Consider the following 20,511-nt stretch of genomic DNA (forward strand, 5'->3'; position numbering starts at 1 on the left):
GCAGATTGTGGAGAAAATGTATATTTTTTTTCATCAGAGAAAGACAAAAAAGAGATTGGACATTTATTATGCATGAAATATTTGAGTGAAAAGTGCTTTTTTCCCCCCAACTAATAACGTACGTTTTCAATACTGTTTGAAGGTTTCGATCACATTTTAGTTTTTGTCAAATTATTATTTCATATAATTTATTACACAACTATGACATTTTGGGTAATGCATTATTTTACACATCCATAATACATACATTACATAATACATAATATTACATAATAATATACATAATACAGAATTATGTAATTTGGTGCAAATTATAGGGGAAATAGGAATGTCCAATAAACAGAACCCAAACAAGTATTACGTTGCTATTTTTTTATGATGTAATCTATATTCTTAATTAATGTAGAATTCTGTGCTTCCTTTTTAGATACATTTTTCAGATGACCTGCACTTAAGTGACTTTTATGCTCTCTAGGTTAATTAAGATACAGTAATTGTAAGTGTACCAAATGTGCAACGTGCATTATTTAGGATGTTTTATATCACAATATCAATATATTTCATAATATAGCCAATTTTGTAGAAACTCTATTGAGAAATCGTTGCTATTTAAAATAGCAGAATGGAAATGTCTGTGTCTGTGCTTTATGCGGTTAGTTAAATACCTGACAAATCATATTGATACTTATCATATGATACTTATTAATTATCATATTAAAACAACGATCCTGTGAGCCTCAATCCTGTTAAATGATTTGAAACAGTGCCTGCAAAGACTAAATACACCCAGGGGTTGTAAAAGGGGGAGATATCTTATAAACACATTGACATAGGCTCTGAAGGTTAATTTTCACAGTATATCGTCATAGCGACAGGTCTTATTCATAAATGTCTGGTTGAATCATTGTGGTGTTAAATCAATCAGCGGTCAGTGTTTGAAAATATTCCTCAAACTTTCACGAGGCACAGCCTTGGGTCGGGTTTGTTTTCTCTGGAGGTTTTCTCATGACCTGCAGTACATTTCTAGCTTTTAGCATCCCTCCCTCCTCTAAGGCCTCTCGTCTCTGCCCTTTCCCTCTTCAGCTGCTCTGAGGCCTCCTCCTCCTGACGTTTTATACACATGATCGCGCTCTGTCCCTCCCAGTCTCACGTTCGACATTGGCAGCATTTTTAGCCACTTCCTCTCCCGGGCTAATGCTTCATTAGTATCATCTGGGTCCACTTGAGGCCCTCGGTGCACGCCAAGCCTTTTACATGTTAATAAATGTAAAACAAGTATAACCATAGCCTCCCTCTTGTTTCATGTTCCTATTTTTTTTGTCCAGAACGGAAACCCTGACAAGGACAAGCCCCCTTGTAACTCTCAAGAGCTGGAGGACTGTGATGGGTTCCCAGAAGACAGCTTCAGCCTCACACATTTTGACGGAGAATCACTCAAGCCCACTCAGGTGGTGAGTAACACCTTTCTCCTTCACTAGTAAACACTTTGATTCTCCAATCCATCAAGCCTGAGCCTTTATACTTAACATTTTCAGTCATTTCTGTCAGCTCCTTCCATCCTTCATTCCCCTCATGTGTGCTGTTGGCTACCTGATGCTCATTGCCTTTATAAGAGCACGTTCTTATTCAGCCCTGCCCCCAGTGAGCAAGCCAGCGCCAGCCTTGCCCTTTATCGAGCCACTTGACCAGAGAGCTCCACAAAGGCCGAGTAAAGAGGAACAGGCACACCCACTTCACTTCCATCACCTCCCCTCGTGACTCGAATAGTAAGAAGCTGAATCATTGTAGCTGACGTCTATTTTTATAAACGCTCGTTCTGAGAACACATTTGTGAGGCTAAACGTTGGCATGTGTCGAGTGGTTAGACAAGATTGAACTGTAATTGAGAAATCGCAGGTTCCCTTCAGCAGTTTTCAGCGCGGTTGCGATGCAGCAAAGTGTTTTTTATTGCTTTGCAGGTCTCATATAGTCTGACTCTTTGCATTTGCACGGGGATGGGAGTCGACTTGTGTCCAAAGATGTGTTATCATTCCATCTGATAAAAAATGCTCTGTGTCAAAGGACTCATTACTGGCATGTCGAAATACAAATATTCCTGCTACACTCCGATTGAAGACTCGACAGTGCTGTCCGTTTCAGCTGCAGTTAGCCTCTTAAGCGAAAGGTCACAGCAGAGTTAAATACTTTGCGTGCATTTTCAATAGTGTCTTTACAGGAATGCTAGCAGCTCTGTGAGGCTGTACTTAAGCAAAGACGTGCTTTGAGCTAAATGCTAAAGTCAGCATGCAAGGCTAACTAGGTGACTTTTAGCCAATATAATCATTATCATGTTCGGCATTGTAACTTAGCATGTTAGCATTATAACATTTACTAATTAGCACAAAACCCCACTGAAGCTGAGGTCCGATAAGGCTTTTTTGGTCACCAAGGGGAAGAGACTTTGACCAGATGATGGTGCCAGATGAAAAGTATAATTCATCCACAGAGGAACATGAGTGTCCATCCAATAGTTGATGAGACGTTGCACTCAAAACCACAAATGTGAACATGATGGTGGAGCTAGATGAAAAGTCAGGGGATCAACAAAGTCCGTAGGATGCACGCCTTGGACACCATGGATATGAACCAAAAGTTCATGGCAATCCATTCAGTAGAGATATTTCAGCCTGGATTTAAGTGGTAGACCGACTTTTCTGCTGCTGGCATGGCTAAAAAACACATAACAGCTGAGGAAAATACAAAAAGTTCTTGGACATCACCTAGTTTGAGTTCAGAATAGCTTTTTGGTTTTCAGAACAAGAGAAATTGACATATCATGGAGGTGGCAAATAGGGAACTGATCTCTTCCATTATTAAACAAGGGGTATGCAAGCTAAAACGCTAAATGTTCCTCCTTCTCTTATCCTTGTTTTATCTGCTGAGTTGAGTAAGAAACATTAGTTTTTACAGCAGTATCCTTCAGGAGATGCTGTGGTATGAAGGAGGTTTGCAAGCATTGAATCTGGAATGCTGCACAATGGAGTCTCAGCCTTGTATTATTTGTCGTTTTTCTACTTGAAAACGGCAAATACTGAGGAAGATTGGAGCCTGTCTTCTTCCTCCATCTAAAAGGGACGTGTGAGGAAAAACCAGCACCTGCCATGCTCATCCTTTCCTGGGCATCATCTACCCCAAGGGGAAAAACACATAATGCAGTCGCGTTGCAGAATAAGGTGATCTATTTTAGTCAGGGTTAGAAAACAGTTTGTGAGGAAAACATGGAGATATTACCAGTTCCTTAGAGTTACAATGATGTTTTTCACTCATTTTTATCTAGAGGGTGATGTGTACCGTTCCATAATCATAGCATAAAAAAATCAAACTAAAATACTCTGTGATGTAAGTATGTCTAGAAGCAACTGTAACAGCCTTACATCTGTGTTTTGGAAATACAAAATAATGTGCATAAGTGAATGCTTTTCTATCCCCAAAGCAGATATAAAGCAGTTTGCAAAAGCTCTATTCATTTGTGGACATTAGTGTCTGTCCATCTGATGCGCCTCTTTCAGCTTCTCTCTTTCGTTTTTCATTTGCACAGAACTTGCACTCCGTGTTTGTGGTTAAGAATTCCCCATCACAAAAACTCTCTCAACAGTCAAAACTAAACCCTTTCATTATGTAATGAAAGGCTAATGATGAGTATTGAATATAAGGTGCGGTGTTTCTGCCCAGGCTGCGATGAAGAGCTTGCTGTGAATACAAGCCCTTTCAGGTTTCTCCCTCCATTTACTTTGCAAATAGCGCAGCCAGGCAAGCTGCTGCCCTTAAATAAGGTGGATTGTAATCGTAGCTGTACCATCAGCCTTCTGAAGGACAGCCGGGTTTGTTTGTTCCACATGTGTGTGAACATGTGTGTGCGTATGTGTGTGCATGGATCTCTGCCTGTTCTTTATCAGTATCTGATTCAGGAAGCCTTACCTTTCAGCTCCTCCCCTCCCACCACCATTGTGCCCACTAGGACATATGCTGACCTTTTGTATAAAACCTTTCAACTTAAAACTTTGGCGCCTCCTATTAATTTGACACGTCTGTCGATGTGCTTCTCTCTGGTTCCGATCCCGGCTGAAAAGACAAAGAATGGTTTTTATGCTTGTTCCCCAGAGGGGGGCTGTGAGTCAGAGCCACTGACCATATCTGTAATACCCTGTACAATGGAGTGTATCTGTGCATCTGTTACCTGTATTTACTGCAGACTTTGGCTATCAATGCTTTCTTTCAAAAAGAGGATTTAAGAATCGTTGAAATATATAGAATTTCTGATGATTACTGATAGCACCATTGAAAATCAAATAGTAATAATTTTTAATAATAGAGATATTGTGTATTGAAAGCCAGAAAATGTAAATATTACAACTCTGGTTCCAAAAAAGTTGGGACTTTGTGTAAAACTCTCAGCTTCAACTGTATTTTTTTGTTAATGCTAAAATGCTAACATGTTAGCTTGATAACATGTTAAACTAAGACGGTGAACATGGTAAACATATGTGCTTAACATCAGCATGCTCACATTGTCATTGGTGTGTGTGCATGCTAACGTTAGCGCTTAGCTCAAACCACCTCTGTGCATCAACACCGCCTCACAGAGCTGCTGGCATGGCTGCAGACTGTTGAGATACTCAGAGCTAAAATCACTCCACTTTGTTCCCTCTTTGAATCAGCCTGAGTGATGGTAAAAACGTGGCGCGAAACTGGTCTCTTTCTTGGTGTTGGCACTCTCAAGCCGGACAGGTGTGACTTCACCAGCCAATCAACACCTTACAATAGCAGCGCACAGACAGCATCCGCGAACGCACTGAATGTACTGAGTTTCTGAGTAAAATACAGAATGATATCTGGTGTCTGGTGGAGTGACACTAATTCAGTGTGATATTGCAGAGAATGAGACAGGAAGCGGATTCATAATATATAAATGATCACATCCCAGACTGAGTGATATCACGTCTGACTGCTGTGTGATTCAACGGGTGCCTTCACAGTGGATTTAAAAGACGGCATCTCGGAGCGAGTCTATATGCACAAAGATTTGTCATCTGGCTGTAAAGGCGAGAGAGCAGGAGCAGGAAGGAACATGACAGAAGCGATGATGATGATGATGATGATGACAGAGATTTGGCATTTGAGCCGTTATTACAGGCGTCTGGCCTCTGTGTGCAGATGCATTTGCTTTTGCTTTTTAATGCCAACCTCTCGCTCCCTCTGCTCCATCTACAAAGCCTGTAAGCCCTTTGATTAAAAAGTAAAGAGTGTTCACTACAAAGCGTTTTCAGGCAGAGAACAACTTGCCTATATGGGTGCAAACTGTAGTACAGTGAACCCTCATTTATTGCGGGGGTTACAAGAACCCGCGATAGGCGAAATCCGTGAAGTAGCTTTATTTTTTTACAGTTATTATACGATACTGAACTACGTATACAATTAAACCAACGATCAAAACCTGCTTTCAGGCCCAACATAACGATTTCAACAAATAACTATGATAGTTTTTGGAAATACTGTAAAATAATATTTTTAATAGTCAGTACGAGGTTGGACACATTGTGACTCACGCGTATTTCACCGTTCCTCTAACTTTGCCTCTTCGTCACTCCGCTCCGCTGCAACGTCTTTTTCTGCTGAAGGCTGTGGTGCAGGTGTCTTTTACCGAGAGAAGAACATAGTTATGGGTAATTGTTGGCACTCTTTTTTCTTCTGGACAAGAAGATTTTTATAAACAGACATGCCGCCTTCGATTATATCTGAGAACTGTAATGAACGACACATCAAAGGGTCCCGTTCTTGCGCTGCACGCTGAAGTTTCGAGGCCATTCTTACCATGGTTGCCAAGTGTTAGTCCATCCTCCTCATCTTTATCAACACGTGTCCCCTCTTCTTCCCCATGTCCCTCATCCTCGCTTGGTGGCTTTGTCATCTCTGCCAGATCTTCATCAGTCAGTGGATGTGTGTGTGCATCAATGACGCACCTGAGGGCGTGTCCTCAGGTGCCTTTGCCGGTGCAAACGTAAATTTGGCAAGCTGTACAGAGACGAGGTGCGGAGACTGTTCACGTTGGTCAGTCCCTTAGCCAATCAAGATGCAGAACACAATGCACTGTTTTTTAAAAAAAAGCATTAAACTGTATTAAAAAAATCTGCGAAACAGTGAAGCCGCGAAAGATGAACCGTATTGTAGCGAGGGTTCACTGTACTTCATATTATGCACATCTAGAAATTCAACTTTTTGTTCTTTCCGAAGCTCAGGATCAATATTATAGCTCTTAGTATGTGCTGTATTTAGTATGCCGGCTATACAAATCTCCTTTTTAGAAAACACTTAGTATTTTTGTTTGGACAATGTCACTCAAACTCAATTTTTAACATAATTTTCAGTGATATAATCAGGTGTGGTGTTGTGTTAGCTGGCAGCTGTTTCCCTGGTTGGAAAAATAACTGAACCAGTCACAACTTTGTGGGCAGGAGTAAGAATGGGCACGTCATCTTCGTTTGCCAGAACAAGAAAAACGGGCACAAAAATGGCGAGAAGCAGGGAAAACACGCCTGTGTTAAAGCAACACTGGTGCTGGTGAGAAAATGAAATACAATCCAGGAAGTTGTCGTGACAGATTGACGTGTTTAAAGCGTCACGGACGCCAAAACACTGCACAGCACAGAAGTTTGTAAAACTCTGGGACAGGATTTTACAACTCTGGAGCTATCGCTGTAGTAACTGTTGTATCTGTCACTATGACTGAAATCAGGTATCAACTCAGTTAACCACGCACTACAAATAATACTTAAAGGATCTACAAAAACACATCCGTCCAAGCGACATGTTAAAGTGAAATCACTTTCTTCCACATGGATTGAAGATGTTAAAACACATAAACAAGGATTCTTTCATTCATTGCAAATGGAGTAACTGCACACAAATATAACTGCAATACAATCAAGCAAACTTTGTGTTTGCCACAAAGTGTAAATCCGCCATAAAGGAGCCAAGTGGCACCGCATTCTGTTTCTGCTGTGCAGATGCATTAGATGCATTTAACAGTCTTGCAGCATCCGCAGCCTTTAATAAAAATCCTCTCTCCCCCAAAGAGCAGAGATTAGCTTTCATCTTTTTTATCCCTCTGTAGTTTAAACAGCATATCTCCACTTCACAGGTAACACAGGAATTAGCAGGAATTAAGAGTCTGGATTCAAGATGTTAATACGATGCTTTGTTCTGCCGCTGGCAGCTAAATCTTCCTCATTCAACAGTGGCTTTGTGAAGAGACCGAAGCAGAACAGACATTTCTGTTGTGTTTTATCTTGTTGCTTTGGCTCTGATAAACTTTTTAAAGAGGTTTTGACTCCTCTGATTGCCCTGGTTTGTAAGGTAAGACCCTCTGCAGTACATCTCCGACAGAAAAGGCAGGCCGGAGGCTGGTGGAAAAGAAAAAGTGCTAAAAGCCTCGTGATTGAATTCTTCCTTTTTTTCTTCCTCATTTACAAGCCATATCAGAGGAGATGGTTCGACTTCCACAGACTCAGGCCAGGCATAGGTAGAGCACTAAATTAGTCATAAAAATATACATATATAAAACAGTGTGCTTCAGAATCTACTTTATTTTCCTGGGTGATTCTCAAGGAAAGGTTGCAGAGACTTGACTTTTATAAGTCCAGACATCACCAGACCCCATTGAATTAAATGGAACTAGATTTGTAATGGATGAGCTAAAGATCCCCTCTGACTTACACTGTGAGCAGTTTTCATTGAAACTACTTTTTACTATGATAGATTCACGATTACTTCCACTATAAATGAACCAATTATATTCTAGATGAACTGTTTGGTCTATAGATTGTCAGCAAGTAACAAAAAATGCCCTTTGCAAGTCTCCAGAGCCGATGTGATGTCTTACGATGTCTTGTTTTGTACAGCTGACAGTCCAAAACACAAATATAGTCAATTTACTATCATGGAGGACGATTTTCCAACAGGAAATATTCAATTTGAGAAGCTTTGTCCATCTGCCCCACCTGAGGAACCAATTAATTGATAAACAAAACGGTTGCTGAAATAGTCAATATGACAACTGCTCTCTTTGAGGTCTGAGATTCTCCTGAATACCTGCGTCATTGCTTCCTGAAAGACATGTTGCTGTTGACTTTAACATGTTTTTATTTTATCAACACTCTGAGGTGCATAAATGAAACAACATTTAGCTCCCTTCAAAATCCAGACACCTAAACCTGCAGACTGCGAAACCACCTCCATCTTTTTTGTTTGCTTTTGTCGTTTGGGTGAAGTGACGCTGTAAGGGCTCCCACATCAGGAGCTTTACTTGCTAAAATGTCAATGAAAATTTGACCTTTAGGGTTATGGAAAATGGAAAATATAAAAAAGAAAAATACTGAATTTGGCATCTGCGTGCTATGGAGGGCTGAGTGTACGTAATGTTAAAATCAGCTGATTGATTGATTAGTCCCTCCCCTCTGCACTGACAAATGCTAATCATTGAAATCACTCACATGAGGCTTCGACACCTGCACACATTCTGCCCTCCATGAAAAATAAAATCCTCTCATTTAACTCAATTTATTTCAAAATACTGACATTGTGTTTCTGTTCGTACGTTCGTCCCAGTCTTGTGACCGCAAGGTCTCAGGTAGGCCCCGAAGGACTTTATTCAAATTTGTCACAAACGTTCACTTTGACTCAAGGATGAACTGATTATATTTTGGTAGTCAAGGGTCAAGGTCGAAGGTCAAGGTCACTGTGACAACAAACACTGTTTGGCCATAATTCCAACCCTAATTTGACAAAATTTCACACAAATGATGAAGTTTATATCCAAAATGTCAAAGGTCAGCTTCACTGTGACATCATAATGTTATGTAATAACACTTTTCTGGCCGTTATTCAGCCCCAAAACTCAGGAACAGAAGGCAGATTGTGACCCTATTTCACATTTGGTTGGATACTAAATTGGTGACACTCTGATCTTGAAACTGTGCTGATTGTATAGATCTTCTGTTGGGTTGAAGATGTGTGTGAAGCTTCCATTTGACAGTTTGTAGCATTTGCAGCAACTTCCATATTTAAAGCATTGCAGTCCATCACGAGCTAGTTGGTTGTGCTGATATTGAGTTTCAGGTGATTGTTGTTGCACCATGTGATGAAGCTCTCCATCAGTCCTCCTCTGGAAAAACAGCCTCTAAGTAAAGACAGCATGTTTCTCACTGGACATTATTCACTGGAATCATGCATGTCAATATAGTGATAACTTCCATTTCATCAAAAAATACACTTAATAGCTTTTATTAGATTCCTTCAGAGATTTCACCACATATGTGAGTCTGGACAGACATGGACGTGAACTGCACCTTGACTGAATAGCGGCAGCAAACAACCGTGAGGAAATTCTAGTTTTCCGTGTTTTTGTTTGTTTTTATTGTTCACAAATCATGACCCGGTCAGTCACTGGTGTCCTTGTCACTCAACTCAAACACTAAAGCATGAGCGAACATCTGCCATGTGCTCAAAGTCAAACGTAAGTGGCAAGAAAATGCGTTTTAGAGTGGAGGAGTGATGGCTCGCTTAAAGGCTTGTCATTGTGTGCAGCCACCAACATACGTGCTGGTTTATGCTGGATTTTCAATGCCTGTCAAGTGTGTATTGAGATGGGGAGGACAGCGCTGGCTGACAGCCTCTGAGACATGTTGGCAGATGGATTCGTAGGATGTGTGTTGACTCGGAGTGAAGGATCGGTGTGAGCAGTCAGATGTTGAGGAGCGATTACAACACAGCAACGGTCATTTTCTCTCCAAAACAAATGGAGTGAGGCTAGAATAGCACCAAACTGCACACATGCAATTATGTCAAGCACATTCATCAGAGTGAAGTGAATGTCGGGCAAAGGAAGGACAGAAGTAAGGTAGCAAGGAAGGAAGGGAAAAAATGAAAGGAAAAGGGAAAGAAAGAAAGGAAAAAGATAGTAGGTTGGAGAGAAGGAAGGTAGTGAGGAAAGAAGGAATCTTAGGAAAGGAAGTAGGGTAGTATATAAAGAAGTAAAGAAAGTAGGTAGGTAGTAAGGAAAGAAAGAAGGAAAGTTGTAAGGAAATTAAGAAAGCAAAGAAAAAGGAATTTTTCATGCATGTAAATTGTCAGGAAGTGGGGACTTTGAGGGATTGAACCCAGATGCAGACACACAAGGGGACACTTGATTCAAATAAATAAATGTATTAAACACAACGAAAAACCACAACTAAGGAAACTATGATTAAACACACACACACACACACACACACACACACACACTAGGGACAAGGACTATACATACAACGAAGGCAACACATGGAAAAACTGAACAATTACGACACACTAACACAAAACACAACGGGGCATGGATGAGATAAAGACAGCACTAGCACAAACTTACACACACGAAACATGGCATCACTAAGACAAAGACTTGGAACAAACTGTGGCATGGGTAAAAAACAAAAACAAGATTAGACTAAAACACTACAGCTACAAAATTAGAAAACCAGAAACGCTCCCGAAGGAGGAAAACTCAAAGGGCTGTGAAAACGGAACTGACCAACTGAAAGAACTAGATAAGAAAAACTAACAACTCAAAATACACTCCTAAAAAACAGAGGAACAAGAATCTAAATAACAAAAGTAATCAAACAGAAAATCACTCTTAACGAGACTTTTACCTTTAAATGGTAGCATCGGTACTGGCCACTACCTGGAACATCTCTGGGTCAGTTGAACGTGGCAGTGCTGTTTGGATTGTGTAGGAGCAGTGTGAACTGGCACTAGGGGGGGTGACTCTGGGACGCCGGAGTTCACTGCCTAACCTCCTGGAGGTGTAGTGGGACTAAGTAGGCGAAACACTGTTGAAGGGAGGTTTCCACCTGATGACCCCCAGAGATGTGTTAGGAATCACTGCTCTTTGGCAGGTATAGAGGCAGATTAGAGCTCCAAGGTTCTTCACTGAGAATGAATCCTCTTTTTGAGCACAAGTATCTTGTGTTTAAATTAACTAGGAGAACAAATCGGCTAAGCTATAAAACTATGAAAAGAAAACAGAAACTAAGTTATTAACGTTACAAACAACACTCACGAAAGGACTATGGCATGGAAACTCAAAAACAGCTAGGGTAACGCAGGCAACACTAAGGACGGTGGAACATTAACATAAAACAGGGCATAAACAGGAACAAAGACAAGAAACAAACTTACTGGAATAGTGGCAAACAAAAGACAAAGACAAGCAAGGGAGGCAATCACATCAAACAAGGCGCTGACATGAACAAAGAAAACACAACAAAGAACAGTCACTTATAGGGCTATGGCTATGGCTATGGCTATGGTGAGGAACGCAGACAGCAAAGCAGCACAGACAACGACCCAACAAAGATTGGGGGAAGACACAGACTTATACACAGGACAGGAACGCTAATGACACACAGGTGACACACATCAGACAATCACAAGGGAAGGAAAACACAGGAAGTAAAGTAAACCAAGAAACATAACATAAACCTTCAAAATAAAACAGGATGTGACAACAACCAGGCAAAGACAACACACAAGGGGAAACTTAACAAAAGGCCGACATGCAAAGCACGGGTCATGGCAGTAGATATATAATAAATAGATCTGTGTGTGGCCGCACAACAGGTTAATTACACTCATTCACTAATTTTCCTTTTTTAAAAGGACCAATTCTGTCTTGACTGAATTAATTTTATGTCTCAGTTTGACAATGTTCTCCTTTGATCGATTGGCTTATTTTTTACGTGTGCAGTCACAATTAATCAACCCAATGAACTCCGGGTAAGATGCAAAAATGATGGGAAAAGTGCTGTAATTCATTGTGTTATACCTGCTTCATACAGTGGAGGAGGTGCAAAGCAGAATCACCTCCAGTCTGACTGGAAAGTCACAGGTGTATCCTCGTGGTAGTTTAAGTGTCCATCACTATCCGCAGCCTGCTCCTGGATCACAGCGGGATTCGCCTGGAGAACACTTGTTAATTATACAGTAAAATGTGGTGTGTGACAGAATTCTTAAAAAATGCAACTTTAATTCACACCTACACCTTTCCCTCCGGTCCGTCTCTGTCCAGGTGAATCTAGGCAGCCATCAGTACCTGTTCACAGTTGACGTGAACCCGTCGGACATGCCGTGCCTGTGCCTCAGACACGACGTGGATGCCCTGGTGTGGCAGCCTCGTCCCGACCAGCCCAGTAACATGTGGGAGCACGTTGCCACGTTCAACGCCTTGGGTAAGAGCTTCAGCTACAGACACTCAGGCTTACAAGTCTGTAGAAATATATGCTGTAGAATAACACAGTGGAATGTACAGTAAATGTACTGTACTTGAGTACAAACTTGAGCTACTTGAGTCTTTTCTTTTCATGCAACTTTCTACTCCACGACAATTTATAGAGAAAATTTTGTTTTTTTTAAATAAATGAAACGACTCAACAATCTTTACAAGTACAGCTGAAACAATGCGTCGTTTTTAGTAGAATAAGAGAAAATTCTTTAAAAAAAACATTTTAAGTTTAATGTTTCTGCAAAATCATTACGTTGTTCAAGCTTTTCACATGTGAGGCGTTCCTTTGAATTATTTGTACTGTTGGTTGGAGAAAACAAGCATTGTGAAAGTGTCACTTTGGGCTCTGGGTGATTTTCTTTCTTAATTTTTACAAACCGAACAAAAAGTAAATGATCAAAGTAATCAGCACATTAATCCATCAAGAAAATAATCACAAGTGGCAGTCTGATACAAAATAGTTCAAAATTAGCTCCATCTCAACTCCAACAGTAAAATCCTGCTCTTACATTAATGCATGAATAATAATCTTATTAAATAATATAATGTAGCAGTCACAGGGGCCATGTTCTTTTAATATTTAAATAACATTTCCTGATTATATTTAGATACCTAACTAACATTTTCAATGTAGAACACAATATTTCTTACAGCGTAGTATTAGTACTTTCACTTACGTAAAGCATTTGAATACTATTATCGCTTGTATTTGGAGTAATTGAGGTGCAAACATGAAAAAAACAGGACATCACGGATCACAACAGGTTGCTTGCGTCGTTGAATCTGCATGTAATTGTGCTGAAATGAAGCTGTGAGTCATGTCACTTTTGTTGAGGTCCTTCTCAGTGTATTAATGCTGACATTAAAAGTAATTTTCAACATAACACACTGTATGTGCCCTAAGATGTTACAAACATGCTGAACTTACTTTGAATCGCATAAAACAAGTGAAAAACGTTTAGGTTTCCACCTGTGTTTGGATCCATTTGCAGTCTGGAGTCTCACTTGAAATACAGTGATGAGATTTAATGTCAACTTTTAGGGTACACTTACTATCATGAGTGTCTTCTATGAGAAAGTAAATTTAATTCTGCAATATAGAACTTTTCCCGCCTAATACTAGTAATAAACACTAGCCAATCAGAGGCAGAGTAGGACCGGTCTTTATGGAGTAGCCTATATGGAGTAGCGTGCTCAGTTGCTGCTGTCACGCCACCATTCAGCTCCATTCAGCATCACTACCAGTGTGCCAGTGTGGGAACATCACCAGCAACACCAGATTTAAAAAAATCTAGTAAACTGTGAAACACAGAGAGATTTCCCTGCTGGTGAGAGGCTGAATCAGTGTTTCTGGCTTTCTCCTACAGCCACCTCCACTCTAACACTGTTTTCAGCTCCACTTCGTTAGCTAATAACACCACAGTGAAAATTAAAATTCCACTACAGCTTCTCCTACTGCCAACCAGCGCACCTTGTCATTCAGCACGTAGCAAATTATGTAGGGTTGCATTTTGTTTGACAATCCCTGAGATACGATTCAACCAGCATGAGGACAGGCTCATGAAAACATTGCTCAACGCTGCCCCTTGTGGCCAAAAACTCCACAGGGTCCCTTTAAGATGTGTGAAATGTTAAATTAGTCACAGTGAGTGGGAGATGTGTGAAGGTCTTAGCAGCACTCTCAACAGAGGCCGATCTTAATTTCCATTTTTGATGAATCATGACAACTTGAGTTGAATTATTCAGTCTTACGGCAATTAACTTTGTTTACATCCGCTGTCATGCTGCTGCTGCTGCGCCTGTGGTGCCGCAGTGGATAGATGACAGAACGTTTTAAATGGCTGCAATAAAACTGCAGTTAATGACAAGAGGGGGTTTACTCGCGCTGCTTGTATCCTACAAGGACGCGGAAAGAAATGCATGTTTGAAAACAGGCTCGTTAGCAGATCTCTCCTCTGCTCGCCACATAAACCGCTCAAAGACGTCTGGATAAGAAAGACGTAGGGTGATAACTGGATTGTATTGCGCCTTTTAGCTAAGTGACTGATGTGTTGAGACTGTCATGTTAATTTTACTCCAAATCTTAAATCAAATACTCAGACCATCAGAAAATGTGCCCGTTTCTAGAGTCTCTTTCGATCTCTGTCTTCATTTCATTTATCTGCTCATCTGTCTCTCCCCAATGACGGCATCTGCAACCATATTTATTCAAATTTCCCCCTTTGACAGCTGCGACATCGTCATTCGTCTTTTTTCTTAACACCGCAGTTTTCGCCTATCTGCTCATCTCCGTTTAGAACACGCCATCCAGTTTGTGGATGCAGATTTAGATCCCTGGTGATATTTTCAGAGGTGATCTCAATGAGTCTCGGAGGAAAATGGGCTGAAAACATGCACATTTACACTCAAATAAAGCTTGTTAAGATGCGATAGAGAGGACTGTGTCATTATATTTAGTTTTCCCCTTGAACACGAGTGAGAGCCTATTAAAGCAGCATTTAGTGTTCAGTGGTTGTTTATTCCAATATAGAAAATGCACCTTCTGCACTGTTGAAACAAACATTTGGTTCATGTGAATTTGTGAAAAATGTGATGGGTTTGGTGTGACTTGTGTGGCCGAGGCTCTACAAGGCAACATTATTTTGTGAAACTAATCTTATTAGTCTTAATGACAAAAGAAAAGCCTCCCGTCCTCTATTATTGAAACACCTTGATAGATGGGAAATCTCGGCACGCAGGATGTGACTAATCAGATTATTGGAGTCAAAGATAATGTGTTTTCCGGCAGCGATGGCGACCAAACAAAAGTCTTTTTGTCCCCTCTTGTGGCGTCATCTTTGGAAGCGACCTTCTGCTTCAGCAGAGAGGAGCGTGCTGTGTGCAGTTTAATGCACACTATTTATAATTTTCAAATGCCTTTTCGGCTACTCGGAACCTGAAGAACGGAACAAAAGGCTGAAAAGCTCTCTCAGTGTTGAAGGTCTGTTTTGTTAAAAAAAAAAAAAAAGCAAGCCCAAAGTGACGTCACCGGATATCTTGTTTTGTCCGTTCAGTCAAAGACCTGAAGAAATATAAATTGCACGGATATGGGGCAGAAAAAATCCTCACGTTGGATGAATGGAACCAGCAGATGTTTGGAATTTTACCTTTACTAACAACCTAAACAATGAAACCATTGTTAGTGCTACTTTTTTACTGTATTGATGTGTTAGATCAGTATGTGTGAACATCAAACATCCTCAGTGCTACCTCTTCCAGACTGAATTCAGGAGCTCATAAACTGCACTTTTTCCTTCAGTATTTAAATCTCCTGAAATCTTAAATCCGTAAACTGGATGACTGTTTTTTTGATGGGTGTAGCTACCTGGGTAGGTGAGAAATGGTAGCTCTTCTGCTTTACGTAGTGCAAATCAAAGCCTAGAGCAGCACAGCTATGCACCAGAAAATCAAGCGTATTGTACAGTCACACATGGCCCAGCCAGTCCTCTCTGAACCTTTTAGACGAGGCGGTGGTGACCTAAAGGTTAGAGAGGTCCACATAAGTCCCTTACGTCATTACAGCTGAAGTTCCTCCTGGAAAACCGTAAAAACTCATCTCTTTGCCTTAAAATGGCTCAGATTCAACTCTATACCTTTGCCTTCATGTAGCATGAGCGGATCTATGAATATGCAAATCGTCTCCACATCCATCTCCATCCGCCCCTCCGCCGATCTCCTGCAGCTCCAGCAAACCTCCTCGCCTTCATCTCTGCTCATCGCACACACAAATTTAATTCATACCTGTTAGATGGAGAAGAAGTGATGTATTTCATGTGTTGCTCTCTCCAATGTCAGATATGTAACAGCAGGAGATAACATGAGCCTTAGACTTGACAGCGTTAGCAGCTAATAATGTGCTAATGTTACCTACCCAATCACAAGCTCTGATAAGTTAACTATGGGAAGCCCCGCCCACCAAGCTGACGGGATTGGTTCCTTGTTGGTCCACTGAACAATCAGCTGTAGTTTTAACTACTTATTTAACTCCTCAGTCTTTTAGCATATTAAAACACATCCTGTGGACATAACAAGGTTAAAAACTTGATTTTCATTGGAGGATTCATTGGAGTTTTATTGGAGGTCTTTAAGGTGTCCTTGGGAGAGGCCCTGATGCCCTGACTGCTCGGGTGGAACTAGCTTACTGAGCTTCTGGGCAGCTGTGAATGTTCATAACTGTTAAAGATGCTCTCTGCAGGTGTCTGATCTGTCTTCGCAGGCTACGTCCAGGCGTCCAAACGTGATAAAAAGTTTGCGACCTGCGCTCCAAACTTCTCCTACGCTTCCCTGTGCGAGTGTCTCCGCCGCTCATTCATCTACCGTCAGCCGTCGCCGGTGGAAACCGTCCTCTTCAACAGGAAGCAGGGCCGTCAGGTAGGGCAGGTTGCCAAGCAACAGGTGGCGAGCCTGGACTCCGATAAACCAATCCTGGGCTTTAGAGCGACCAATGAGAGACTGTATATCCTGACCTCCAGTAACCTCTTTGTTCTAAAGGTCAATAATAATTAGATTTGGGACTCCTCAGAGTGCGATCAGTCCAGACTGAACATGTTTTATCTGCTGCAACTGGAAAACAAAAAGCTTCCCTCTGTCTAAGTTTGTGCTTCATCTGTCTGTGCTGGATTTTGTTGTCTGAGTCGCCTCATGTTTCCCGTCATGAAATATCTATAAGATCTGTAAGTACTGAACCGTGTTCTAAAAGACAATTTCTGAGAATAAACAATCACTAGAGCTGTGTTTTTCCAGCACATTCAATGAGAAAATAATCATTTCACACCTTTAAATGCTTTAATTCAAATGAATCACATTTGATGGGACTGGATGTTTCATAAATATACATTTCACATATGTAGTGCCCTGATGCTCACTATTGCACACATTCATAATTCCATGAATCCAATTATATAAGTTTGTCTTAATGAATGACTGACTTATTGAAAGCAGGCTGTGTTGCACTGATGGTTGATTGTAGTATTTTGTCAGATGGTCAGCGGGGAGGAGGACGCTGAGGAAATCCCTCTCCTTGGCTCAATTTACAGTCATTACTGCGGAAGCATGAAAGAAGCGAACATTCATTTCCATAAATTTACATAAACACGCTTCACACATCTCACTGGCTCCTGTCGCATTAGCCTCAATCTTGGACGAATCAGATGGACCTGGAGCCTAAAATCTCAAGAGGCCCGAGAATTCAATCATGTACCAGATTTTTCTTCCTTTTTTTTTCAGTGATGGTGAAGGTTGAAGTGGAAATGCTGCACTTCCTCACAAGCTAGGGCTGTATTTATACATACTGTGTGATGCATTTTTTAAATGAAACCATAGTGAATGTGCTACTTAGAAACCCGGGACAGATAATGGAGGAAACTTTGGAACTTTTAAACATTTTCTGCAGCATTAAACAGTGGAAGAGCTGCAAGTTGCTGCAACTGTAAATCCCCATTTTTCTTATCTTTATGCCGAAACCGAAGTCCTGACAAAAAAAACACCATTTCTGCCTTCCTTGTTCAGCAGTGACATTTTGTTTTTCCACTCTAGGACACACCGAAAAAGCCCACTCATCCAATCGACCAACTAAATATGAAAAGATTCAAGAGGGACGCTAATGGACTTTTTTTTTTTCTTAAGAAAAGGATGGTCCACTTCCTCTTTTTATATTTTCTTTGATTGTATCAACAGAAAAAGGGCGAGATAGACACAAGCAGGCGAGAAACAGGGATGAAAGTAATCCGAGGAGGCTTAAACGCGGCATCGCCTTCAACTCCTGCGAGGCATTGATTCATATCTGTGTCTTTTCATGTTCCACCGAGGGCAACGATAAACAGAGGCCAGTCTGTGTTTGCTGTCTGGCAAAACTTGCAGATATTCAGAAATTATAGGAGAGCTGCTCCAACCAATTTATTGATTAAGCTTGAAATTGCCGGCGTTTTGTGAACTGGAACAACTGAGGAGCAGCGCATCAGTGCGAGTCCCAGTCAAAGGCTGTTTGGCTTTACAATTCAATAGTCTTCGTCAGGGAGGGTAGTTTTGTGAAGACTTCGTGCAATTTGTGTCCTCAGCTCCCCCGAGCGCTGGCAGCTTCTCCGGAGATTTGTTTTCCTCTGCTAAGCTGCACTATAGGCCGCCGGTAATCACCCTTTTCCCTTTTCTCTGGCATTGTTTTGCTCAGGAAAATCCAGTTTTACTCTCGGTTTTATTTAATCATCGGCGTGTGATTGAATTAGACTGCACCACTTGTTTTTATTAGCAGCACCAGCATCCCTAGATCACTTGAGGGCGGCCTGTCGGAGCCGCTAATGTCTCCGAGTCCGAGCTCTGCCTTTAATCAGACACAAAGCAAACACCTTGTCGAGCCATCTGACCACAGAGGGTTGGATAATGAAAGATAGTTGCTGCTCGCTGTCCACATTTCCCAAACCTTCATATTGCTGCGGTCAGGTAAACACCGAGCTTTTAGAAGATTTAATCAGTCTCTCTGAATGAGCTTCACTGGCTGCAGGGTCAGGAAGCTTCACCTGGCGCTAGATTAAAATCTGCTGGCTCATATTTCACCGCCAGTGTTTGTGTTAATGCGCGTACACACTCAGTTACTCAATACAAGGTATACTTCTGCTCTTACTAATCCATGAATCATAGTCAAACAAGGAAGACAAAAGGGATGTGCACAAAGGTTCCAAATAAAAGGAGAAAAATAGTCAAATATGAATAAGGACCTTTTGTTTGCAGAGTATACAATTCAAAATGTAAAAAGAAACGGCTCTTTAATGTGGGCATTGTGTAGAAACTACTCACTGGATTAAGAGAAAATGTGCTGCATCGTGATGTGAATCTTTACCTGCAGATGAAATGACCTGCAGTTTATCAGGATGTGAGATTCTGATCATATCGCACAGCCTGAGAAGATGGTAAGGATAACGCACTGCTGATGTGGGCAACTAACTGAGAGATATTACATTTCACTATAATTAACATGCAGCTTTAATAGCTTGATTTAATGAATTAGTTTTATCAAATTTGTAATTGTGGGGTAAAGTGGAGCCCGACTGACTGAGCTACGTATTTGTTTACAGTCAAAGATTTACCATGTTAGGTGATGCAGTGTCATCACTCACCTGGCACATTCCAGCGTACCTGTTCGTGTTTTAGTATTATATTATTCAAGTTTTGTGTACAAAATGTTGTCAGAGTAACAAACTGCAGTGTGAGAGCTGTAATAACTTTTCATATTGAAGATCTTTATCAGTAAAGTCAGTACACGAGCCTGGCAAATCTCAGTGATTCATGATGATGCAATAACTAAACTGAATGATTAGATTTTACACGAGCACGAAGTACAGGACAGTACAACACAACAGCAACACAAGGACAGACACACAACGCTGCATCACAGACTGCAGCAGCTTTCAACAAGAAGAGCGTTCAAAGTGCTTTACAGAAGGAAAAAACCATCAAGACAAGATGTAAAACAGGTGAGATAAAATGACCAAAACAAGCTGCAGCAGATTTAAACTGAATAAAGAATTACAGTGCTGAGAGGGACTTGAATTAATTGCCCCACGTTTAACTAATTAAATGCAAACAGAAGGTTTTAAGCGCAGATTTTTAAAAAAGAAGAAAGTTAAAGCAGTTTTTTTGGAGTTTGTTCCTGATATTTTGATGCAGCAACATAAACAAAAGCAGGATATTAGTTTGCATATTAAAAAAACTCATGTGAAGTAAATACACAAAGTATAAAGAATCATTTTACTCGGCCTTGTTACAATAAGCCTCCATCTCTAACTCAGCGCGAGTTATCCTGAAGCTGAAGCGCAGTCTCCGTGTACCAGAGTGTTCGTGCGTCATCTTAACTGTACAAACAATTAGCTTGTGATTAAAGCTCCTGATGAGACTGCTGTACTCCGCAGGTGTATTTGGCTCCTTTTAAACGATTAGACGATTAAAGCAAACAAAGCCACGCGTTTCTGCAGCGGGAGAATCGTCTCAGTGAATCGTTGTTTGAGCGTTCGTTGGTCCTCCCCGATGGAATCAGGAGATGGAGGGAAAGTAATTAGATGTTAGGAGATGTCATACCTGCACAGCCGTCTGTGAAACAGGGCAGATTACTTTACATCAGCCTAATTATA

The 20,511-nt window shown here is 41.0% G+C and overlaps 1 protein-coding gene across 1 annotated transcript in view; it reads left to right on the forward strand.

Annotated features, from left to right (window-relative positions):
- The window catches only part of nudcd1 (NudC domain containing 1), a 40,847-nt gene extending 23,722 nt beyond the window's left edge, over nucleotides 1-17,125 (forward strand). The window contains exons 8-10 of the mRNA XM_041955669.1: nucleotides 1,326-1,451; nucleotides 12,140-12,299; nucleotides 16,608-17,125. Of these exons, the coding sequence (XP_041811603.1) occupies nucleotides 1,326-1,451; nucleotides 12,140-12,299; nucleotides 16,608-16,897 (576 nt within the window). The 3' untranslated portion in view covers nucleotides 16,898-17,125. The remainder of the gene's footprint in view (nucleotides 1-1,325; nucleotides 1,452-12,139; nucleotides 12,300-16,607) is intronic.
- Nucleotides 17,126-20,511: the final 3,386 nt, after the last annotated feature.

The sequence above is a fragment of the Chelmon rostratus genome, chromosome 16 (assembly GCF_017976325.1).
Source record: "Chelmon rostratus isolate fCheRos1 chromosome 16, fCheRos1.pri, whole genome shotgun sequence".
Taxonomy (NCBI): domain Eukaryota; kingdom Metazoa; phylum Chordata; class Actinopteri; order Chaetodontiformes; family Chaetodontidae; genus Chelmon; species Chelmon rostratus.